We start from the raw sequence: 26,570 nt of genomic DNA on the forward strand, positions 1-26,570 counted from the left end.
TAGTGCAATGAAAAGAGAGTTATCACCACATGGTAATGTGATCACCATGTCATCTGTTTTTTACCCAAATACAGGATACATATAGGTCCTGAACACTTCTGCCTTTTCTGCATTATTATTGATAATTCCACCATTTCCATCTAGTAATATCAAGAAAGCAACAAAATGTTTGTATTATATAAAAGTCACCAGTGAGTGGTGAATATATTTATCATTGTAGTTAAGGAAGGATTCGGACTTGATTCAGTCTGAGCTAAGTTGTTGTAGTGTGTATGCGTGTGTGTGTGTGTGTGTGTAAGAGCATCGGCATATTTATTTTAGCAACAAACACAGAGGCTAGTTAGTTTATTAAACCATGGGGCTTTGTAAAGGGCATATAACATGTGAGTGCCATGAGAAGTTACTTAATTGTACAGTAACTGGATTTCTTGGAGACGTGTTGTCCACATGCGCATTCTACCGAAGGTGTGCGTACACGTCATGTGTTAGAGACCAAAGCTTTTGGGCCAGCAGTACCCATAGAGTACCCATGTACTCTCCAGTTCTCGTGCTCCACTGTGAGGGCTTACAAGGGCGCCATCTGCCATTCAGTTCCTTCTCACTGCAGAATCACTAAGATAAAGATTCTGAGGTAGAGGGGATAGTAGGTCAGGTTGTGGAATGTGCATATGAACAACACACCTCGAAGAACTCTAGTTACTGTACATGGTAAGAAACTTCCCATTCTCCTTCATGGGCTGGTCCATATGCACATTCCACTGATGGCGACTCCCAAGCAATAAATGTGTTAAAGAGGTGGGAGTTTGGAGTAGTTATATGAATAATGAATGGAGAACAGCTTTACCAAGTGCAGTATCAGACCTGGAAGAGAAGGATACATAAGAATGGCCATACTGGGTCAGACCAAAGGTCCATCAATGCCCAGTATCCTGTCCTCTGACAGTGGCCAATGGCAGGTGCCCCAGAGGGAATGAACAGACAGATCATCATCAAGTGATCCATGCCCTGTCACCCAATCCCAGCTTCTGGCAAACAGAGGCTAGGGACAACATTCCTGCCCATCCTGGCTAATAGCCATTGATGCACCTATCTTCCATGAATCTATCTAGCTCCCTTTTGAACCCCGTTATAGTATTGGCCTTCACAACATCCTCTGACAAGGAGTTCCAGAGATTGACAGTGCGTTGGGTGAAAAAATACTTTCTTGTGTTTGTTTTAAACCTGCTACCTATTAATTTCATTTGGTGGCCCCTTGTTCTTGTATTATGAGAAGGAGTAAGTAACACTTCCTTATTTACTTTCTCTATACCACTCATGATTTTATAGACCTCTATCATATCCCCCCTCAGTCACCTCTTTTCCAAGCTGAAAAGTCCCAGTCTTATTAATGTCTCCTCATACGGAAGCCGTTCTATACCCCTAAACATTTTTGTTACCCTTTTCTGAACTTTTTCCAATTCCAATATATCTTTTTTGAGATGGGGCAACCACATCTGCAAGCAGTATTCAAGATGTGGGCATACCATGGATTTATATAGTGGTAATATGATATTTTCTGTCTTATTATCTACCCCTTTCCTGATGATTCCCAACATTCTGTTTGCTTTTTTAACTGCTGCTGCACATTGAGTGGATGATTTCAGAGAAGAAGCCACAATGACTCCAAGATCTTTCTTGAATGGTAACAGCTAATTTAGACCCCATCATTGTATATGTATAGTTAGGATTATGTTCGCCAATGTGCATTACTTTGCATTTATCAACATTAAATTTCATCTGCCATTTTGTTGCCCAGTCACCCAGTTTTGTGAGATCCTTTTGTAGCTCTTCACAGTCTGCTTTGGACTTAACTATCTTGAGCAGTTTTGTATCATCTGCAAATTTTGCCACCTCACTGTTGACCCCTTGTTCCAGATCGATTATGAATATGTTAAATAGGACTGGCCCCAGTACAGATCTCTGGGGGACACCACTATTTACCCCTCTCCATTCTGAAAACTGACCATTTATTCCTACCCTTTGTTTCCTATCTTTTAACCAGTTACCAATCCATTACAGGACCTTCCCTCTTATCCCATGACTGCTTATTTTGCTTAAGAGCCTTTAGTGAGGGATCTTGTCAAAGGCTTTCTGAAAATCTAAATACACTATATCCACTGCATCTCCTTTGTCCACATGCTTGTTGACCCCCTCAAAGAATTCTAGTAGATTGGTGAGGCATGATTTCCCTTTACAAAAATCATGTTGACTATTTCCCAACAAATTATGTTCATCTATGTGTGTCTGACAATTTTGTTCTTTACGATAGTTTCAACCAATTTGCCTGGTACTGAAGTGAGGCTTACTGGCCTGTAGTTGCCAGGGTCACCTCTGGAGCCCTTTTTAAAAATTGGCGTCACATTAGCTATCCTCCAGTCATTTGGTACAGAAGCTGATTTAAATGATAGGTTACAGATGACAGTTAGTAGTCCTGCAAGTTCACATTTGAGTTCCTTCAGAACTCTTGGGTGAATACCATCAGGTCCTGGAGACTTATTACTGTTTAGTTTATCAATTTGTTCCAAAACCTCCTCTAATGTCACCTCAATTTGGGACAGTTCCTCAGATCTGTCACCCAAAAAGAATGGCTCAGGTTTGGGAATCTCCCTCACATCCTCAACCGTGAAGACTGATGCAAAGAATTCATTTAGTTTCTCTGCAATGGCCTTATCATCTTTGAGTGCTCCTTTAGCATCTCGATCGTCCAGTGGCCCCACTGGTTGTTTAGCAGGCTTTCAGTTTCTGATGTATTTAAAATTTTTTTTGCTATTATTTCTGGAGTCTTTAGCTAGCTGTTCTTCAAATTCTTTTTTGGTCTTTCTATATTTTTACAATTCATTTGCCAGAGTTTATGCTCTTTTCTATCTTCCTCATTAGGATTTATCTTCTACTTTTTAAATGATGCCTTTTTACCTCTCACTGCTTCTTTTACTTTGTTGTTTAACCACAGTGTCTCTTTTTTGGTTCTCTTCCTATGTTTTTTAAATTGGGGTATACATTTAAGTTGAGACTATTATGGTGTCTTTAAAAAGTTTCCATGCAGCTTGCAGGGATTTTACTTTTGGTACTGTACCTTTCAATTTCTGTTTTACTAACCTCCTCATTTTTGTGTAGTTCCCCTTTCTGAAATTAAATGCTACAGTGTTGGGCTGCTGTGGAGTATTCCCCGCCACAGGGATGTTAAATTTAATTATAAGGTTACTCACTTTGTGCAGTAACTGAGGTTCTTCAAGATGGTTGTCCCTGTGGGTTCTCCATTTTAGGTGTCTTGGTGCCCTGTGCTTCCAGTTGGAGACTTGTGGTAGCCGTGCCCCTGCTGGCTGCTCCAAGAGGCTACCCCGCGTGCGCAGCCAACCACCACCTACTTCCTTCTCTACCCCAAAGGATCGAGCCGAAACTCCGAAGCAGAAGCCGAGCGGGTCCAGGTTTAGGAGAGGAGTGGTGAGTTGTGCCCACTCCTGTCTCCACTTCCTCCTCTTCATCACTGGAGAGAGGAGGGGGCTGAGCCAGCGGGTGTAGTGTCAAGTATCAGGGGGTAGCCGTGTTAGTCTGTATCTACAAAAACAACAAGGAGTCTGGTGGCACCTTAAAGACTAACAGATTTATTTGGGCATAAGCTTTTGTGAGTAAAAACCTGCGGGTGTAGTGATAAAGCTTGGCCCTGACCTGGCTGGGGTGCTATCGGTGCCAAAGAGCAAAGTTTCTGGGGTGGAAGCAATGAGTAGGTCCACATGGCTGACAAACTGTTGTGATACAGGGAGACTCGGTGCCTGTAACGCAGCCAAACTCGGGCTGGGAACTAGAGGGAGTGTTATCGGTGGCGCAGATTTGTCATATTACATTGGTGCAGCAGGTGGCACCATAGCGCTGCTCTAGGCCTGAGGTTTCTGTTCCCTCGGTGCTGAGCTATGAGGCTTAGTTTTGCTGCTATGACAGTGAGACTGCACAGGGTCTTTTGCTCCTCGGGACGTCTCGGTACTGCACGGTCCCGGTGCCTCGTGGTCCGGCGCTTTGGGTGCTGTTGGTACCGGGGCAGTTTTTGCAATTGGGGATCGCTTTTTGGACGCGAATCCCACAGTGGCGAGGAGTGAGGCTGCTTTTTTGTGGCTTTGGTAGAACCAGGGTCCTTTACAGAGGACCCCATACAGTAACTCCTCACTTAAAGTCATCCCGGTTAACGTTGTTTCAATGTTAAGTTGCTGATCAATTAGGGAACATGCTCGTTTAAAGTTGCGCAATGCTCCCTTATAATGTTGTTTGGCAGCTGCCTGCTTTGTTCACTGCTTGCAGAAAGAGCAACCCATTGGAGCTAGCTGGTGGGGGCTTGGAACCAGGGTGGACCGGCAACCCCCCATCAGCTCCCCGCTCCCTTAAGTTCCCTGTGTGGCAGCCGCCCAGCAGGTTGTCAACTGCCGGCAGTTCAGCTGTCCCTCCCCCCACTGCTATGTGCTGCTCCTGCCCTCTGCCTTGGAGCTGCTCCCAGGGGCCTCCTGCTCGCTGTGCGGGGGGGGGGGGGGAAGAGGGGTGCTAATGTCAGGGTATTCCCCCTCACCCTCCGCTCCCTGCTCCTTTACCCCATCCGGCCATCTCCACAGAGCAGCGGGGGACAGGACAGGGCTCAGGACAGAGGGAGCTTGCTGGCAGTAGTTGCTGCTCAACTTGCTGATCAACTTAAAAAGGCAATGTACATAGAGTGCAGTCAGTATACTTAAAGGGGCAATGCAGTCTCTTTCTCACACATTGTGTGTGTCTCTATCTCTCTCTGCCATGTTGTCCTCCCCTCCCTCCATTCATGCTGCCTTATAGAGTGTGAGGCTACATTAACATGTTAACCCTTGAGGGCTCAGCCGAGTGCTAGTTCATCATTCAGCACTAAGGCATTCCCTGGGAAATATCCCACCCTCTGACTCCACCACTTCCACCAAGCTTCACAATCATCATTACTGTGTACAGTATTAAATTGTTTAAAACTTATACTGTGTGTGTGTATATATATATATATATATATATATATATATAGGCTTTTGTCTGGCGAAAAAAATTTCCCTGGAACCTAACCCCCACTATTTACATTAATTCTTATGGGGAAATTGGATTCGCTTAACATCATTTCGCTTAAAATAGCATTTTTCAGGAACATAACTACAACGTTAAGTGAGGAGTTACTGTATCTGAAGCAGCTACAGGTGAGGACTGGTTAGGAGCTGTCCTGGACTCAGGGTTGGAGGGATCTCTCCATCATTAAAAGGTTTAATTGGAGGTCCCCCTTGCCTTTCTTGTCTGTGCTGTGTGTTCCTTGCAGTGGGGACACTTTTCAGTAATGTGTATCTCCCGCAGATAACAGACACACTGCGAGTGGCCGTCTGTCACTGGTATTAAGAGTCTGCAAGTCAGGCAGCGCTTGAAACCCGGAGAGCCAGGCATGTCCAAGAGGCTAGCTGCATAAAGAATGGGAACAGTTCCGGCTAATGCCTCTTCAGCGACTGCCTGCCTGAGGTGCGGAGAAAAAAAGAGAAAGTTTTTTTGTTTTTTTTTTAAATGTGAAAACGAAAGGAAATAAACAGAGAGATAAACAATGAGGAAAATTAACTGAGAAAAGGGCAGAGATTAAAGGAATATGAGAGTAGATAAGGACCAAAACCAAGGGTGGAAGAGAAGGAACTGGGTGGCAGTTGGCTGCACGCGTGGGGTAGCCGCTCGGAGTGGTGCGAGGCCACCTGGGGTACTGCTACCACAAGTCTCTGACTAGAAGTGCAAGGCGCCAAGATACCTAAAGTGGAGCACAGGAACACTCCTCGAAGAAGTAGCTTCAGTTAGGGCATAATGTCATGTGGATTGATGCCAAAGTAGCTGCCTTACAAATATTTGATATTGGTAAGTTCAGCAGTGATGCTGCTTTTGCAGTTTGTGCCCTACTGTCATGAACTCTAACTACTGAAGGTAGATCTACCTTGGCCACTTCATAGCATGTTTTAATACAATCAACCATCCAGTCTGATAATCTCTGGAATGAAATTGTAGAGCCTTTCATCATTTCTACAATAGAAACACACAGTCTTGGTAAGTAGTAAGCCAGCGCTTTTCTCACATCCAGCATATACAGTATTGCCTCAGATCTGGATCTGTGAGACTCTGAGAAGACTACCAAGAGGTGAATCTGTTGCTTCAGATGGAATTCTGTCACCACCTTGGGAAGAAATTTAGGACGTGTCCTCATAGACACTTTTGACCGTATACAGCCGGTCAACCATTAGTGCCTGAATTTTAGCAGAAATTATGGTGATCAAAAATGCCATTTTCATTGACAGATGTAGCAGAGAGGAGAAGCCATGAGTTTGAAGGGTGGTCCCATGAGGGCTGTAAGTACTAGGTTCAGGACTCAAAGGGGAACCAGTTTTCTCACAAGTGCAAACACTTTAATTAGGCCTTTCAGGAACCTGATCACTGTCAGATGAGAATATATTGCATGGTCCTCCACCGGCGGGTGGTGAGCTAAGATTGCCACCAGCTGCACCTAGACAGAACTTGTCTTCCTTTTTAATTTGAGTAAGTAGTCAAGAAGTAGTCAGGTGCAGGATTTTCCCTCAGTTCTGAGACAGCATGTCTGAAAATGTCTGCTAGCATGGTCTGTAGTCCAGATAGGTATACTGCTGATAGAATTCGATGGTTGATGCACCAGTTCCAGAGTCTGATGGTTTCTTGGCAGAGTAGGGATAACCTGACCCCACCTTGTTTGTTGATTTAAAACATGGTGGTCAGATAGTACAAATCATGATTAACAAACTGCCCTTCTATTAGATGGAGAAAGGACTCTCAGACTTTCTGTTCAGCTCTGAGTTCTAAGAGATTGATGTACATTCTTTTCTGTCTTGTGACCTACAGGTCCTGTGTCATTAATTCATCTTATAGGCACCCCATCCCTGTAAGAACCTGTTTGTGAAAACAGTCCTAGTTGGTAGGCGTGCTCTGAAGGGGACCTCCTTGCATGTGTTCAGTGAGTCCTTCCTCCATTTCAACAAGGACAGGACCATGAATGGGATGACAAGCATGTCCAAGTGGTTCTTGAAGGGTATATAGTCTCACTTGAAGGAGCAGTGGAGAAGACTAGCATACGGCATCACAAGCATGCAAGTGGCCATATGACTTAGAAGAGAGAGGCATGCTCTTATGCTGGTGTTTGGGTTTCTTTCTAGTTGAATTAAGAGTGGACACTTTCTTTAATTTGTCCAGAGGGAAGGCGGCCTTGGTGGAGTTTATAGTCACGCCAATTAATGTAATTCTCTGAACTGGGGTTAAGGCTGATTTGCTGCATGTTGATTCTCAGGCCTAACTTCTTGAAAAGGTCAAGAGTGATGCAAATGGCTTCAGAAGTCTGAGGAGATTTCACCCATACTAGCCAATCATCCAGGTCAGGGTATACGCTGATGTTGGCAGCATACTTCAGAAGACTCACTATTGAGAGCACCTAGTTGAAGACTTTTGGTACTGTGGAAAGTCTGAAGGGCAGTACCTGGTATGGGTAGTGATCCTGGCTCACTGTGAATCTCAGGAAGTTCCTGTGGGATGGAATGATGGAGATGTGGAAGTATGCATCTTGAAGATCAAGACATGCAAATCAGTCTCCTGATTCCAGAGTTAGGATTATCATTGCCAGAGTGATCATATGAAATTTTGACTGGCAAATGAAGGTGGTGAAGTCTTTGAAGCCCAGGATGGGTCACTAGCCTCCTTTTTTTTTTCTTCAAATTGAGAAAATAGTTTCTGTTAAATCCCTTCCCCCCTTAGCATAGAGGGACCTCTTCCATCACCCCCAGGGGCATGAAGACCCTTGGATGTAGTAGATCCTCATGAGAAGAGTCCCTGAAAAGGGAAAGGGAAGGGGCGGCTGAGTATAGGCATCAAAGAAAACTGGATGGTGTAGCAATGTGTTATTGTGTCCATGGTCCATTGGTCAGTGGTGGTAAGGGACCAAGCATGCCTCAAGTGAAATAGTCAATTTCTGAAGGGGAGGCCTTTGATCTCTGCAGCTGATGGTGGTAGAACACGTCTTTTGACCATCCCATCAAAACGAGTGTTTCTGGGAGTGGGAAGACTGGGTGGTTTGTAATAAAGTCAAGGGTTGTCTCCTTTTATGGAAATGCTGATGTTTCCTGGGTGGTTCTGCCAACCTTTGGTGGTAGAAAGGCAGTGCAATTGGTCTCTTGAAGTTTAAAGCTGTTTTATGTGTTTCCTCTTAGGAGCTGGCGTGTAGACTCCAAGGGAATGAATGGCTCTTGAAGTCTTCAACATATAGAGTATCTTGTCTATTTTAGAGCTGAACAATTCAAATCCTTCAAAGTGCAGATTCTCCACCATTGTTCGGTCTTCTTTGAGGAATCCTGATTCTTGAAGCTGTGATGCTTATCACATAAAAGACAGCCATGGTCATTGATCTGGCAGCCATATCTACAGCCTCCAGCACTCTTGGAGGCTTGCCCTGGCTATGAGTTGGCCTTCATTAACTAGGGAAGTGAAATCCTCATGAGCCTTTTTGGGCAGATTATCTGCAAAGGCAAGCTGCCTCATGTATACAGAAGTCATATCCAGCTAATATGGGATGATTATTGACCACACGGAACTGTAGGCTTTCTAGAGTAAGCCTTCCAGCCAAATCTAGCCTCTTTGGCTCTCTTTCTTTGGGGGTGGACCTGAATTGTTTTGCCTTTTTGTTTGCAGCACTGACCACAAGGGTGTTTGTGGTAGGGTTGGTAGAATTCCACATCCTTAGGAGGCACCTGATATTTTCTGTCTGCCTTGGAGGAAGTAGGAAGCACCAAAGCAGATGTCTGCCACAGTCTTAGCAGGGTCTATGATAACCCTTCCTGTCAATAAGACTATCTTTCCCATGGAGGAGGCTTGAAGTATGTCCACCATTTGTATGTCTGTTGTTGTACCTCTTCAATGGGGATTTGGAGGGCCTCGGCCATCCTTTTCAGTAGTTTTTGAAATGCCTTATAGTTGCCCATCTGTGGGGCCATCAGCTCCACAGCAACCTCTTTGTCCTCTGCCTGTGTCGGAACCAGAAAGGGTTATTGGGTGTTCGTATGTGCGGTGCCGTGGAGGAGACAGTCTTCTGCTCCCTCAGACCACAATTGCTTTGAGCCGACCATGGTCCCCAACAAGGGCACCATGGGCAGTGGTGAGTAAGAGTCTGGTAGCAAGGGATTAGAGAACCATTAACTTGGGTTCGGTGGATCCCAGTATCATTCTTATAGGCAGTTCTGATACTCCTCACAAGATGTAAAAGGATGTGGTGAGAAGCTGGGTGAGTCAAGATGTTGCTGGTACAGATATTCCTTGACTGCCAATTCCGAAGATCAAGCTGAGGTGAATGTGCAGGCTCAATTCATAGGCAATGCAGTGGACCCATGGTGCTGCATAAGTGGATACGGTAGGTGCCGAATGAAGTGCTGACAGCAGGGGAGGATTGGGGTTCTACAGAGCCATTGGTGCTAAGAATCTGTATGGTGCCATGTGAGGTGGCGTAGACAGGTGACCTGGAACCAGATTTTCCCACAGCGGTGTTGCAGTTTCCACTAGAGTCATGGTATGGTGCCCTGATCAGCCTGGTTCTGGTGCCAAGAGCCTGTGCCACGGCCACTGAGATAGATAACATTGGGGTTTCATGGCAAACTTTTCCCCAAAGTCCTGGATTTCGGTGCTGGGCATTACAATACCTTATGGTCAGACTCAGCTCAGGATCGAGCTTCGATAGGAACCATTTCAGACTGTGGAGTCTCAGATAATTATTGGTATCATGGGAAGCTTTCTTTAGAAGAAACCATGGTAGGCAATCTACCTCTGGGACTTCTGGCTCCCTGCTGTCTGTCTGAGGACAATGTTGTTGTTCTAGTCAGACAATAAGCCTGCACTTACGATCTGGGGCTCTGAAGGTTCCCATGCGGAGGGTTGGGGGGTGTCGAATAAGCCTGGTTTGAAAGCGTATATCATGGACTTAGTCATTAGGAAGACCTGAAGGCGGGCCTTCCTGTTCTTCCTAGTCCGACAGCTTAAGGTCTCACAAAGGGCATATTTACTGGGACTGTGAGATTCTCCCAGACAGGGACACAACAAGTATCCATCAGAGGCTGGGATAGCTCCCTTGCATGAGAGACAGCATTTGAATTCGGGAGAACTGGATGACACCATACTGGCGACGAATAAGAGTCTAACAACTAAAAAGGGACGCAACAGTCAATCTAATGATTAAAACAGTAACACTATAAACGCTATGAGCTATAAATAATAAGAGAGAGGCTGGCCATCTCGGAGAGTCAGGCTCCATCTCTAAGCCATGAGTTGGTGAGAAGAACTGAATAGTGTTCCTCGACCTTTAAGTGGAACATGAGGATTGAAGAGTTCATGTACATCCTAAGGGTACTGTGGGCCAAAAGACTCTGATCTCTGACCATCAGAGGAATATGCATATGGATGATCAGTAGCTTTTAAGGTTTTTTACAGAGGGGTTGTTTAATTGAAGAGGGTCAGATGGCCATTTAGAAAAATCTCAGCTCAATTAACTCCAATTTAAGAACAAACAAGGAGAAGTACCAATTTCAGAGTTAAATAGAAATATTTCTGGATAAAACTATTTTAGAAATAGCCTTTTTAAAAACGCTCCTTCCTGTGACACAGGGTTGCAGGTTTGCTTTGCAGCTATCAGGCAACATAATGGTGCATCATATTGCCTGATAGCTGCAAAGCAAACCTGCAACCCTGTGTCAGAGAAAGGAGCGCTTTTAAAAAGGCTATTTCTAAAATAGTTTTATCCAGAAATTTCACACCCTAAGATATTTAAACTGAAAACATGTTTTTCTCACTTTTTGTGGAACAAAGTACTTGTATTGTAGCCATTGTCTCATCAGCAAAGAGGTAGCATTATGGTTTTAGGTACTGTATTTTATTACATTATCTTGGCTTATCTTGGCCATAAGGTATAAAATACTCAAATAGTTCTTACTGTACTATGCTAGCACCTAGGTTGTTCATTAATAATTCTGAGTGAAAAGGTTTAACACTAATTACTTACTGGTTATTCCATTCACACTATTAACAAATCTTTTTTGCAACGTTGATAATAGATATGTTAAAAGGAACCCAGTGAATAAGCTAAATGGGAAAGCAAATATTGGACTTATTTAGATATTGCTAGGCACTGTCATTAATGTTCAGTTTAAGTGTTTTTTAAACTACATTTTTGGACAAAAGTTATAGATGACACAAATCAGTTAAAAGGTACTTCTCATGCCAGACCGTATGGTAAAACCAGTGACTATTTAAAAGCTGTACATTACCATCCTGGTAATTAAAAAAAAATCCCGTCCCACTACAGTAGAACGTCAGAGTTACGAACACCAGAGTTACAAATTGATCGGTCAACCACACACCTCATTTGGAACTGGAAGTATGCAATCAAGCAGCAACAGAGACAAAAAGCCCCCAAAAAACAAAAAAGAAATCCCAATACTGTACAGTACTGTGTTAAATGTAAACTAGCAAAACAAAGGGAGAGTTAAAAAAAAAAGATTTGACAAGGTAAGGAAACTGTTTCTGTGCTTGTTTCATTTAAATTAGGACGGTTAAAAGCAGCATTTTTCTTTTGCATAGTAAAGTTTCAAAGTTGTATAAAGTCAATGTTCAGTTGTAAACTTTTGAAAGAACAGTAATGTATTGTTCAGAGTTATGAACAACCTCCATTCCCTAGGTGTTCATAACTCTGAGGTTCTACTGTATATTCAAGAGTTCCATGGTAATTAGGCTTAATTTGCCATTTAAAAGAAATGCCATGATGCTGACATGAACCTCCATTTGGAACATTGTTACAAAATTGAATGACCCCCCCCCCCCCACGGCAATTAAAAAAACCCCACATGAACGAATTATGGCAGTAACTTTCTGAATTACAAAATGCCTCAGTGGATCAGTGATTTTGCCACAAAACATGTCCATATTTCTATCACCACATCATGGTCCTCTTCTGTTCGGTTTCTTTCAATTACCCGTTGTATCTGATCTTTAACTAAGATTGCAAACTCTGAGGAAGAGACTGTCTTCTTCTATATCCTGTCTAGCCCAGTGGGGCCCTGACTCGAGGCCTGTAGTTGCTACTATAATACAACTGAGAATGTCATGCATGCTTTTCTTATAAGGCATGTTGTGGAAAATGTGCGTTCTATACTGTATTTGATACCCAATAAATGTTAAAAAGTGGCTATTTTAAACACAATGGATATAAAATACAGTTCTTTACATCAGCATAGACAAGACAAACCCTTGTAGTAGGGGTTATCACTGTTGCTCAGCCCCTAAACTTTAGAATCCATTATTCAGAGGGCTGTGGAATTAAAACCAAATCAGCTAAGAAATAGAATTAAGGATTGAAACCTTGCAGTCCAAACTCAAACAAAAGTCCCATTAACTTTACAGGCTAGGGAGCCAAGAACACTTTAGTTCTAAACCCAGATCTAACACGGTCATCTCCTTTGATACCCACTGCAATGCATGGGATATTTTACCTTAAACAGAGTTGGTAAGACAACTCCCACCTGTTCATGCTCTCTGTATGTGTGTATATATATATCTCCTCAATATATGTTCCATTCTATATGCATCCGAAGAAGTGGGCTGTAGCCCACGAAAGCTTATGCTCTAATAAATTTGTTAGTCTCTAAGGTGCCACAAGTACTCCTGTTCTTTTTATAGATGGAGTAAGAACTGCAGAATTGGACACTAGGTGGCAAGTAACAAAGTTTGGCATTTCCAGTACTCTGTTACACACACCTCAACACCACGTCATCTCAGGATGGAATCTGGCCATCTCTGTTTCTAGCGTCTATGCAGTTCAGTGTTTCATCGCTGTAAGCACACGACTATTGTTTAAATGGTCTCAGCTTCAACTGCTGCTTCTGGTAATCCATTCTGCATGCTAATTACCTGATGGATTTCCCTTTTCCATAATTCGTAGTAAAGTGGTTTTATAAATATTCAAACTCTAGATGGTGCCTTTTGTGATACGAGATTAACTGTACTGTATGTAAACAGTCTGCAAACTGGTTTATCCTCTCTGGTGAACTGGTAGGACCCCAAACCCAGTCCATTCATCGAGAAAGGCAGTGTCCTGTGTTCGGTGCGGCTTGTATTGGAGGTGGGGATAGAGGGCAGCTGTCCTGTGCTACAACCGTCAAAAGAGGAGCATGCAGGAACAATCAGCATGAAGAATCTATAAGTCTTTGACGAACCTTATCTTCGTTGCTTGCGCTTGTATTGCAACTTGGGAGCAGATCTGTAAAAACTAAACAAAAGCAAATGCTCGTTACAATGAAATTCCATCACACCATTTTGTCACAAGCGAATATTCCTGCTTTCCTTACAACAAAATAGCAGCCGTGGAGATTTAAAAAACACAAACCTGCAAGCTATTTTCACCTTTGATTTGTACTATAGCTAGGCTAGCGTGTGGCTTTATACAGGGACATACACAAAGGGCACCATCTTAGTGGCACTACCTGTCCAATGCTGAGCCTGAGGAGCACCTTACAGCTTCCTTTTGGAAATGCAGAACCCAGAGCTAGTGTAGAACCACGAGCTGGTGCACAGGGTTCTGGAGCCATCCCCCAGGCATATCTCCACGTCTGGTGTGGTCAGCAATGCTATGATTCTGGCTGTTCCAGTCCTCTGAGGTGTGCCAAAGTGGGAAAGAAATCGTCTTGGTGCCTTTCTTGTTCTTGTGCAAAGGAGCTAGAATCTGTACCTACGTTTGTAAAATCTTTTATTAAATCATGCTAATATCACTAGAGGCAGGCGAAAACGTGGGGGCAGTTAAATGCAATGGATATGATGATGAGGATGGATTGACCCTCATTTGGTGAGATTTAATGTTCAGGGAGTTTATGGTTCCAGTTCATATGATCCAACGGAGAAAGTCTCTCGGTCCCTTTCTCATAGTCGAAGAACGATGTCGCTCGGCTCACACCTCCTGGTACTGTTGGTGGCCGGTGATGTGTTCAACGTAGATGTCCCTGGACCATCGGATGATGTCTGAGACAATGAGGTGCCGCATGAGCTGTGCATAGTGTCGACCAATCCCGCAGGTCTGCAGCACACGCGCGTTGCAGGGGTCCCAGGTGCCCAGGGCTCCGACGATCAGGGCGTCCATCTGCATCTCGTAGCCCTTCACTCTTAGGGTGTCGGCCAGGGGCACGTACTTTTCCAGCTTATGAGCTCAGGCTTCACGAAACGCCGGGGTCCTGTTCTCAAAGGAGACCATGACGTCGACAAGGATGATCTTTTTCTGGGCCTCGTCGGTGACGACGATGTCAGGTCGTAGCTGGCTGTCGGTACCGGGGTTGGTGGGGAGGGAGTGACTTAGAATACTACATCATGAACATCTCTCTTAAGCTGATGCTTCCTCCATTATATTAGGCAGAAGAGACAGTATCATTACTGTGCTGAAAAATAATTTAAATATCCCCTACCTTGGAAACTGTTCTTTGACTTAATCTGCATCTGCAGTTTCCTCCTATCTGAGCTAAATATGGTCAGAGTTCCCAGCCATTCCCACCTCTGCATGGAGAGGCTATATCTCTTTCTCCATGTACAACATGACTGGCAATTTCCTTCAAAGAGATTTGGAATCACAATGAACACCATAAGTGGAAAGAGCATTATCTGAAGCCAGGTTATGTTTCTGTAGAAAGAGCAGGATCCAAGTGAATGCACTTACATATAAAATATGCTACTCTCATTACCATTGTATCTGAACATTTATTCTCGTATTACCATGATTGCTCAATAGAATTAACCATGTCTGGGCAGGGGATGAACTATTATGGGTTTATATTCATAGATTCATAGATTATAGGACTGGAAGGGACCTCGAGAGGTCATCGAGTCCAGTCCCCTGCCCGCATGGCAGGACCAAATACTGTCTAGACCATCCCTGATAGACATTTATCTAACCTACTCTTAAATATCTCCAGAGACGGAGATTCCACAACCTCCCTAGGCAATTTGTTCCAGTGTTTAACCACCCTGACAGTTAGGAACTTTTTCCTAATGTCCAACCTAGACCTCCCTTGCTGCAGTTTAAACCCATTGTTTCTGGTTCTATCCTTAGAGGCTAAGGTGAACAAGTTCTCTCCCTCCTCCTTATGACACCCTATTAGATACCTGAAAAAGTGCTTAAGGGTTAAGTGCTCTATTCTGGATTCTGACTCACCCTATAATCTTGGTGAAATCACTTAGGGCCAAATTTTCCCCTCTCCTCTGTGACCAATTAAGGCCCCACTGCAGTGGAAATGGAGTGGTCCCTCTGCATGTGGTGACGGTCATGAAGGAGTTGTAGACATAGGTGCTGGAACTCGGGATGTGGTGGTGGTGGTGGTGGGGATGCTGCCACACCCCCTGGCTTGAAGTGGTTTCCATGATATACAAGGTTTACAGTTTGGTTCATTGACTCTCAGCACCCCCATTATACAAATTGTTCCAGCTTGTAGATTGCAAACCTAGAAGTGACCGCTGTGATCATCTAGTCTGACCGCCTGTTTAACTCAGGCCATAGAACCTCCCTGAATTAATTCCTGTTTAAACTAGAGTATATCCTTTAGAAACATATCCAATTGTGATTTAAAAACTGCCAGTCATACGACTCTTGGTAAATTGTTCCAACTACCTTCTCTGTTAAAAATGTGTGCCTTATTTCCTGTGTGAGGCCATGCATACACTACAGGGCCTTCGGCAGCATAGCTATGCCTGCGGAGCCCCCTAGTGTAGTTGCAGTATATAGCAACAGAAGGAGGAGATCTGATGGTACAGGAATACCACCTCCCCCAATGATGTTAGCTATGCTGACAGAATCCCTCTAGCTGTATCTACACTGGGGGATTTATCAGCATACCTATGTTAGTCAGAAATGTTTTTTTCATATCCCTGGTTGTCATAACCACGCTGCTATAAGTTTTAACTGTAGATCTTAGGGATCCTTTGGTGTAGAGCACTACCCTTAAGGGGCTCCCTCCACCCCAGAACAGGGGAGGTTTGGACAGGGAGCATGAGCGAAGTGTAGCCGGCTTGGTGGCTTATACATAAACAGTTTCCCTTGCCACAAAGAGCAGACAGCCAGCAATAACAGGGGCTCTGCTGCTACCCTGCCATTAAAAGGAGTCCCTTCCCCAATACCACCCCCATCGGATCTCGTGTGTGTGTGAGAGAGAGAGAGAAGGGGGAGGATTAACTTCTATGCACCTCTGTCCCTCTAGCCTGAAGACTACCGGCCTTTCACGCTGTTCTTTAAAACAAAATCATGACACCACTAACTTCCCCATCTTATCTTAGTTCTATCTCCAAATGCAAACACATTGTACAGTGACTGTACACTTTACAAGTTTGTGATTGATCCAAAGGACTAAGAACTCAATACCCAACTGCTGCTACCACCACTTCTGCTAGGCTTAGAGCTGCTGAGAGATGAAGTCAGGAAGGGCTAACACAGATCTAAGAGCCATTTCTGGCTCTAGCCCTCTGCCACAGGTTAGACCCATACCCACAAACCATGCAGGAGAGCTACGACAGGCACATGAGTTCCTTAGTTTTTCCTTACCATCAGTTCAAATGACCCAAGCAATATTATTGCACAAACACCATATTAATTGGAAGTGACGTTTCTCAAAACCAAGTGCCTAAGCTGTAGATGGAAAATTTGCATCTCTGCTTATATATTTTGCAGGCACAGTTTAGGCATCTATCTTTGAAAATTTGGTCCATTATGACAAACAAATAAAAATACTACAATAGCTTTCAATAACATAACCCTCCTGAGGGGTTAACTGAAGTTATAAGAATCATATAAGCAGACTGTATTATTAGGTATAAGCTAGTCAATTTTCTTATACAGCACATTTAAGTCTTTGCATACAAGAATTCTAAGGCTTCTATTTGTTTAGATACAGAATTTCATAATATAAGAAACAATTTTTCTTCCTATTCAGGCCTATGTTAATGGATACACCATTTAAACACAACAAGCAGCTCAACTTTACCTTGTAGTTCTGTTGTAGTCCTTTCTGGTTCTTCTGTAATTTTCTCGTCAGGCTTCTCTTTCACAGTTGCTGGCTTCCCATCTACCGTATCTGTCGTCTTAATCGTACCAAGGTTTGGCAACAGATGGATTATGTCACACTTCCCAGGGCCTGCAATATTCTCCAGCACTTTGAGGCACTTGTATGATTTAAGCTCACTTACGTTTTCCTCAAGGAAGAGGAGGTAGAGGCTTAAATCATCATAATTTGACTTGAGTTTCAGAACATCAAATGTTGGCAGAATTTCATATACTCTAAGAATGTCTGAGCTTCGCCTGCATGGGACGAGCATGGCATACATTACAAGAGGCATCACCAAAATATACACAAATAAGTTAATGTAACTGAGTAGCTGGAAGACGCCAACAGCAATAAGCTTACATTGAACTAGTTCTGGAATGGTTGTGTCATTCTTTAAGATTCCAGTTTTGATGGTGCACAGAAACTCATCAGTCATAGAGGAGAGATTGATATAATAGCCCAGATAGAGGCATGCAAACAGGATAATTACTAATGTTAGTAGACGGCAAATAACATATTTGATTATTAAGTTTTTGGAGTTTCTTTTTGTCTTCAGGTATTGTTCCACAATGGGGTATTTAAAGTGGCTTTCAGATATCTCCCACAAACTGGAAAAAAAGAAAAAAAACAAACATAGACCAATCATTGCAGGAATCATTTTGTCATATTAAATAAGCCGAACATTTTGACACACACAAACAAAAGGCCTGATTCTGATCTCACTGACATGGTTGTAAATCAGGAGTTACTCTACTGAAATCAATGAAGTAACACTTGTGCAAAACAGATGTAAGGGCAATCTCAAGGCCAGAATTCCGGTACATTCATTAGTACTGAATATAACTGTTTACAAGACAAGTATGAGGGTCAACAGGAAAAATGCCCAAGCCTCAGACAGAATAAGTAAAATACTAAAAAGAAATTTTTAAATGCAACTCAAGCACTGACACTCAAATCCAACCTAAGAGGAAAAGCAGACACAGCTGCAACATGTCTTACATTAAGATGAGAATGGCATTTTACCTGCCAGGACCTAACTTCAGAGATCCATGCCAACTCACTATTAAAGAAACAATTTTCAATTCTTATTTGTAATTTTTATTTCTTCTGAAGAAAGAGAAGAGGAGAAATTACTGCACTGTCTAGGGAAGCTGTGAAACTGAGGCTGGTTAGAACAGTGCAGCAACTAATCCAAGAGAGGGAGCCTGGAAAAGACAAATATTTTAAAAAGGAAAAAATAAAGAAAAAGGAGTCTTTGCAGAGACAATTCTGAGAACAACAGAGTGGCAAGGGAGCTCAGTAATGGCCTTCTACATCAAAGGATGTGAAAAATAACTGTACTGGTAGGTAAGGAATACAGCCACCTGCACTTCCTAATGCTGTTTTTAGGCAATACTGACATCCATTGTAGCAAAGGAAACACAGAGCCACCTTAGGCCGGGGCTGGTCTACAAAGGGAGAGGAAGACAACCTGATTTACAAGTATTTTGTTTGAAAAAAGTAGTTATTTGTAAGTTCTAACTCCACACACACATTTTATTATCGATTTGGGATCTTACATTTTTAATCACAGTTCTAAAAAAACAACATGTCAGCTCATCTTTAAAATGGCTGGTATAAATTTACAGTATGTGTCTGTGATTTACAAGTGTTCCAAACATATTATACTTATTAAAGGCTAAAAGAAATAAAGACCAAAAATACCAAGCTACAGCACCTTACCTTTGTGTCAAGTTTTCATTAACAGCTGGAGGCAGGCTACTGGGGTCTCTAGTGTCTCCACTGTGAAAGCTATTAGCTGCTTTGATTGCCCTGTTGTAGGCCTTGTCAAGTTCTTCCATAATAAATTTCAGATCTGAGCAAAGATGGGGTGCTGCAGTGAAGCGCCAGAACAAGCATGGTAGATACAACAGGATAGCAACTAGTAGCAGGATATATGGGAAAAACTGGAAGAGAAAAATAGCATTAAAAATTGTTAGATTAGACTCAATCTGTAACAAAACAAGTCAAATAAGAATATTTTCTTGGGCAAGGCACTCTGCTTTATAAAAACCCATTTTCACACTAACCAGGGTGAGTAGGAAACTTTCTTGGTGGGTTGGGAGAAGGGGGAAGCCAAAAATTGATGCAGAATTTAAGCTTTTGTTCTTTTTTAAAGAAAGAAAAAGAAACTAAACCAGGAAATAGTCCCATAGGTACAAAGAAAAGCTCCCATTAAGAACTAATGCAGAGCCATCTTCTTGAGTGTGCAGACAGACAGATCCACTGCCTCTGCTGCTGCTCAGTTTTTGCCAAACAGAAGCAGAGTGAATGTAACCCAAATTCTGGACCACATTTTCACCACAGCTATTCAGAACTGTGTGGGCAAGTGTGAAACTGACAAGAACAATGTCATTTGATGTGGACACAGTGGCAAAATGAGGACAGACACATGCATGGAATTAAGCAGCTTGCCGCACCTTTTATTAAACTTTAACACAAGGGAGGGGAGCTACCTGCCCATCACCCATACTCTCCTATACCAGGCATTTAATTTGATCCAGTGCAGGGGTTACAGGGCTCCTACCATATACCCTGTAACTTGATGTAGGCTCTCCTCAGCCTATTCCCCCAACCCCCAGGACTTAGTTCTCTGAGTCCTAGCACCCTTCCCCATGACGAGGGGGACAGAGGGGGTAGAGAGGGTCGGGGACCTCGGCCCTGGGAGCAACAAAGTCTCACCCCATCCCATGAGCCCAAGGGCCATCACCAAAATCCCAGGACTTTTACCTCGGCGAACAGTTCATTTTATTTTTTGACTACACTGGAAACAGGCTGCAAGTTGTGAGGAATTAACAACTCAACCCAAGAACCTCAGGTAAGTACTAAGCACCTTCCTACTTAACCCACTGTGAGTCGAAGGTGCTGTGAGGAAGGCGAAAAACTCCCTGATCCTCAGTCAACTGGCCCCCAGGAGAAAAAAATTCCTTCCTGACCTCCAAATTGGAGATCAGCGAGACCTGCAGCACCTGCCAGGCCAGGTTCCCATTCCTAATTCAGGATGGGTAGGGTGGGCTGCTGGAATGGAGCAGAAGAGGATCCACATGGCCCCAGTTCCAGGTTGAATCCGGGGAGCTGGGAAATGTAGACCCCACCTTGGATTGGTCAATTGCAGGGCTCTACATATTGGTCTCTTGGTAGTAATTGTCTTATAAAGCTTTAAAACCTGGTTAAGTGTTACTACTTTCTTCCTATATAATGATGGTTATATAAAACACATGTATTGTAAGCTTATAACACTATCCATGCCAGTATAGCCTACTCAATGCATGCTCTTATCAAATGTAAATAAATCATATAATAATGCCAATACATTCTCAAGGTTGTTTGTAGTATTGCTATAGCTGCATTGGTCCCAGGATGAGAGAAAGACAAGTTGAGGGAGGTAATGTCTTTTATTGGACCAACTTCTGTTGGTGGAGGGGACAAGCTTTTGAGCTTCACAGAGCTCTTCTCGTCCCTTCCACCAATCTCACCCACTTTGTCCCTCTCAATATATTCTCAAGACACATTTATATTAAATGCGTAATGTATAAAACAGCTATAATATCGGAAAATCCTTTCAGATGCATATATTGTCTAATTCTACCAAACATAATTATCCATCTTATTCATCCATGAACTTGTCTCTTGTCTTATACCTAGATTGTAAACCCTTTTGCAGAGACTGTCTTTTTGTTCTGTGTTTGTAGAGTGTGTGGCACAATGGGGTCCTGGTCCATGACTAGGGTTCCTAAATGCTGTGCTAATTAATAATAATAATAAGAACCGTGCAGATGTTTGTTTTGTGTTCCAACTCTGGAAAGAAGCAGCATTTGCTCCTGTTTTATTTGGAAGCAGCAGTCTTCATTTACCAAGCATTCCATGATGTTTTCAAGGTCCGGTTCATAACCCTCTCTCCTCATCTCATTATCCTCATCAGTTTTTCTTTACGTGTGTTAACTTGTGAACAGAAGTTAATTTCCACATGAAACTTCTGAGATGAACGCGCAAGCAGAGAAGAAAAGATGATCTGACAGTAGAATCATAGGAGTCAGAATGGAAAGGATTTATTACATTATCCAGATCATCTAATCAATATTTAAATAACCTTATTTACACATCAAAGAGGCTGATAAAGGAGGTGCTGTTGTCATCATGAACAGGTCTGACTACCAGAAGGAGGCTGCCAGACAACTCTGCAATACCAAATTCTACAGGCCGCTTTCCTCAGATCCCACTGAGGAATACACTAAGAAACTGCACCATCTACTCAGGACACTCCCTACACTAACACAGGAACAAATCAACATACCCTTAGAGCCCGACCGGGGTTATTCTATCTACTACTCAAAATCCACAAAACTGGAAATCCTGGATGCCCCATCATCTCGGCACTCTGACTGAAGGACTGTCTGGATATGTGGACTCCCTACTCAGGGCAGGTCTTCACTACGGGGGTGGGGGTGGGGAAGGTGTGTCGATTTAAGATACGCAAATTCAGCTACGCTAATAGCATAGCTGAATTCGACCTATCGGAGCCAACTTACCCTGCTGTGAGGACGGCGGCAAAATCGACCTCCGTGGCTCCCCGTCAACGGTGCTTACTCCCACCGCCGCTGGTGGAGTAAGAACGTCGATTCGGGGATCGATTGTCGCGTCCCAACGAGAGGCGATAATTCGATCCCCGAGAGATCGATTTCTATCTGCCGATTCAGGCGGGTAGTGTAGACCTAGCCTCAGACCTTACGCCACCAGCACTCCCAGCTATCTCCTTGACACCACTGATTTCCTGAGAAAACTACAATGCATTAGTGACCTCCCAGAAAACACCATCCTAGCCACCATGGATGTAGAGGCTCTCTACACAAACATCCCACACACAGATGGAATACAAGCGGTCAGGAACAGTATCCCTGATGATGACACAGCACAACTTGTTGCTGAGCTCTGTGATTTTATCCTCACGCACAATTATTTCAAATTTGGTGACAATATATATCTCCAGACCAGTGGCACCGCTATGGGCACCCGCATGGCCCCACAATATGCCAACATTTTTATGGCTGACCTGGAACAACGCTTCCTCAGCTCTCGTCCGCTCACGCCCCTTCTCTACCTACGCTACATTGATGACATCTTCATCATCTGGACCCATGGCAAGGAGACCCTGGAAGAATTCCACCATGATTTCAACAGCTTCCACCCCACCATCAACCTCAGCCTGGACCAATCTACACGGGAGGTCCACTTCCTAGACACCACAGTACAAATAAGCGATGGCCACGTTAACACCACCCTATACCGAAAACCCACCAACTGCTATGCCTACCTTCATGCCTCCAGCTTCCACCCCGGACACACCACACGATCCATCGTCTACAGCCAAGCGCTGAGGTACAACCACATCTGCTCCAACCCCTCAGACAGAGACCAACACCTACAAGATCTTCACCAAGCATTCTCAAAGCTACGATACCCACACAAGGAAATAAAGAAACAAATCAACAGAGCCAGACGTGTACCCAGAAGCCTCCTGCTACAAGACAGGCCCAAAAAAGAAACCAACAGAACTCCCCGGCCATCACCTAGTCCTCAGCTTAAAACTCTCCAACGCATCATCAGTGATCTACAACCCATCCTAGACAATGATCCCTCACTTTCACAGACCTTGGGAGGCAGGCCAGTCCTCGCCCACAGACAACCCGCCAACCTTAAGCATATTCTCACCAGCAACCATGCACCGCACCATAACAACTCTAACTCAGGAACCAACCCATGCAACAAACCTCGATGCCAACTCTGCCCACATATCTACACCAGCAACACCTTCACAGGACCTAACCAGATCAGCTACAACATCACCGGCTCATTCACCTGCACGTCCACCAATGTTATATATGCCATCATGTGCCAGCAATGCCCTTCTGCTATGAACATTGGCCAAAATGGACAGTCACTACGCAAGAGGATAAATGAACACAAGTCAGATATCAGGAATGGCAATATACAAAAACCTGTAGGAAAACACTTCAACCTCCCTGGCTACACATTAGCAGATGTAAAGGTAGCCATCTTACAGCAAAAAAAACTTCAGGACCAGACTCCAAAGAGAAACTGCTGAGCTCCAGTTCATTTGCAAATTTGACACTATCAGATCAGGATTAAACAAAGACTATCCAACTACAGAAGCAGTTTCTCCTCCCTTGGTATTCACACCTCAACTGCTAGCAGAGCACCTCACCCTCCCTGATTGAACTAACCTCATTATCTCCATACTGATTTATACCTGCCTCTGGAAATTTCCATTACTTGCATCTGAAGAACTGAGGTTCTTACCCATGAAAGCTTTTGCTCCCAATACTTCTGTTAGTCTTAAAGGTGCCACAGGACCCTCTGTTGCTTTTTACAGATCCAGACTAACACGACTACCCCTCTGATACTTATTTACACTGCCATACCAATCTTTTAAAAATAGCAGTGGGCAAAATAAGTCGTCCCCCCTCCCCCCCCACAAAATTCATGACAGTTGAACATGGATAAACAACTGGTGCTTGGTGTATGGATCAAACCATGCAATTTGCCTTTCAAAAAAATGTATTTCAATGCCTCACAATTTACAAGGTGGCAGCATTACATCAAGGAGTGGAGAGATGTCTTGGGGATAGTTTGCATTACATTAGCCATGTTTCTTGTTGGTGCTAAAGACCTATATGATCAAATAAATTGAAGAGTTTTACTATCCCTGACATGAAATTCAGTTTTGCCCCAGAGTGCTTTAGTTCTAAAATTACTAGTAGGGCCTCTTTTAACAGCATTTTGTGAAGTTTATAATGCTGGATGTGAACTAGTAAATATGAATCTAGTATACTCCTGTTTATCCAAAACCCTATTATCCGAACCTCCACATTATCCAAATCCCTTCCTTGTCCCCCAGCATGAGATATATGCTGCAGAAGGCATGTATGTCGAAAAGGAGGGGATTCGGATAATGCGGAGATTCAGGTAATAGAGCAGAGACTCCCAGGACTGCAAGGAGGAGGAAGAAGAAGACAAATCCCTGGCCATAGGGGAGGCCACCTTGCTGCTGAACAGCTCCTGTGGCAGTGCAGGTGACACCCTGCAGGCACAAAGGGGAGGTTGCGATCCTGATGGAGCAGAGCAGAGAGCCCCCAGCCCTGGCCAGGACTGAGAAGACGACAAGCCCCCGTCTATAGGGAAGGCCAACCTGCTGCTGAATGGCTGAAGGGCACTTGCCGTCTCAATTATCCACATTCCTGATTACCCAAATAAAGTCTATCCGCCCATGCAATTTGGATAATCTGTAGTTTACTGTACATGCAAAAGGCCCTTTGTGACATTCTATACCTTGGGGGAGCATACTGTAACTCCCATATTCCTCATTTTCATATAATTGTGATCTTACATATAAAGCATGCCTTGTAAGGTATCAGGGGAAAGGTTATGATCTGCTGAAAGTCATTTCTCTATCCATATATGTGTATCATTAATGCATATGAAGTTATGAGAATTGTATTGTATGGCAGTCACTAAAACATTGTCCAGCAAGGGAGCTACAAAGCAATGACTCACCTGCATGAGGCCACACCAGGGGAATTGCTCAACCTTACTTGGAGAGACTCAGCAATGCCCCCCAGACATGCCTGGACTTGTGCTCCCCAAGCACATGGACTGAGGGTATAAAACAGACAGAGTGGACACATACTGGGCCCTTCTCCTGCCACCACCTATGCTGCAAGCAACCAAGACCCCGAGAAGAAGACAAGACTCCAACACAGGAGATTGTTCCTTAAACCTGGGACAAACCTGTATATTAAGGACTGCAATATCCAGTGGAGTGAGAAAAACTGCTTAATTTAGCTGCTGCCCAGTCTAATAGGATTAAGAGTTTAGACTGTGTGCTTATATTTTATTTTCTTTGGTAACCACTCTGACTTTTTATGCTTTGACTTATAATCACTTAAAATCTATCTTTATAGTTAATAAATGTTTGTTTATTCTATCTGGAGCAGTGCATTGGTTTGAAGCGTGACAGAGACTCCCCTTGGGATAACAAGGCTGGTACATATCAATTTCTTTGTTAAATTGACGAACTCGTATAAGCCTGCAGCATCCAGTGGGCATAACTAGACACTGCAAGACGGAGGTTCCTAGGGTTGTGTCCTGGACTGGAGATATTGGCTAGTGTCATTTGGCTGCAAGTAGCTGGAAAAAGCTTACATGCCAGAGGCTGTGCGTGAACAGCCCAGCAGTGGGGGTTCTCACAGCAGAGCAGGGTTGGAGTGACCTAGCAGATCGGTCCAGATAACACCAGAGGGGAATGTCACACCCTTCCTTAGTGATTAGGACTGAGATAACAGAAGCCATTTGTAGGAATCGTTCAGATTCTAAACATCACCAGTTAAAGCTTATCTACATGTGTCAATATGCGATTGGAACGATCAGGGCCCAGACACCCCAATAGAAGAACAGAAGGTTCAAACTCCAAAAATGAGCAGTTGAACCAACTGACTGCATATTGTATTATCGTGCCATAATGAGAAAGGTCTTTTATGAAAACTTCTAATGTTCTGAACTGGATGGTCATTATGAGATATGTATGTGTCATACAGTGTCTATCTCGGACTGTGGTTATAAATTTATGTATGCAGAAAACTGTTCATAACCTGTACTACAACTTCAAGTACACCTCATGGCAGGGAGGGGTACCTCACAAGCCAGTTGTTTACAAAAAATCAATTTCAAATACCCATCCATTGTCAAACCCAGGAGAAAACAATGATGAATTATTAGACACACCCAGCCTAGATTATCCTCAACTCTGAATAAACATGAGTCACCATGACAGGAAAGGAAAGGAAAAAGAAAAGTACAAGAAGAAGAGCTCAAAGGACTGAAACAGGAGGAGAGTAGGGGAGCCAAGAGCTTGGTCTACACTAGAAAATTAAGTTGGCTTAACTATGTCACTTGGGGGTGTGAAAAATCCACACTCCTGAGTGGTGTAGTTAAACCAACCTAACTCCAGTGTAGACAGCACTAGGCAATGGAAGAATTCTTCTGTCCAGCAAGCTACCACCTCTCAGGGAGGTGGATTACCCATGCAAATGGGAAAACTCTTTCCGTCAGTGTATGAAGTGTCTACACTGAAGCACTACAGTGGCACAGCGGAAGCTGTGCTGCTGTAGCATTTCAAGCATAGAGAAACCCTAAGGAGTGTGCTTCCCTTTCTCTGGGTCTTTGGCAGCTGCTCAGTGCAAATGCTGTGTGATTGTTACTCTGGGTGTCTGGGATGGGCATCTTGGGATATGACGGGTGGAACTGGGAGCAAACATTCCATATACATAGCATGTTCACATC

The 26,570-nt window shown here is 43.6% G+C and overlaps 1 protein-coding gene across 2 annotated transcripts in view; it reads right to left on the bottom strand.

The window, feature by feature from the left end:
* Window positions 1-12,678: 12,678 nt before the first annotated feature.
* The window catches only part of PANX1 (pannexin 1), a 48,504-nt gene continuing 34,612 nt past the window's right edge, over window positions 12,679-26,570 (bottom strand). Inside the window, exons 3-5 of one of the 2 annotated variants that reach the window (XM_054015635.1) lie at window positions 18,897-19,120; window positions 17,115-17,782; window positions 12,679-13,369 (exon numbers count right to left, since the gene is read on the bottom strand). In XM_054015635.1, coding sequence (XP_053871610.1) covers window positions 13,284-13,369; window positions 17,115-17,782; window positions 18,897-19,120 — 978 coding nt within the window. In that variant the 3' untranslated portion in view covers window positions 12,679-13,283. Of the gene's footprint in view, window positions 13,370-14,169; window positions 14,765-17,114; window positions 17,783-18,896; window positions 19,121-26,570 lie in introns of those variants that run through there. The other variant, XM_054015636.1, reaches the window with a different exon arrangement.

Source organism: Malaclemys terrapin, chromosome 1 (assembly GCF_027887155.1).
Source record: "Malaclemys terrapin pileata isolate rMalTer1 chromosome 1, rMalTer1.hap1, whole genome shotgun sequence".
Lineage (NCBI taxonomy): Eukaryota > Metazoa > Chordata > Testudines > Emydidae > Malaclemys > Malaclemys terrapin.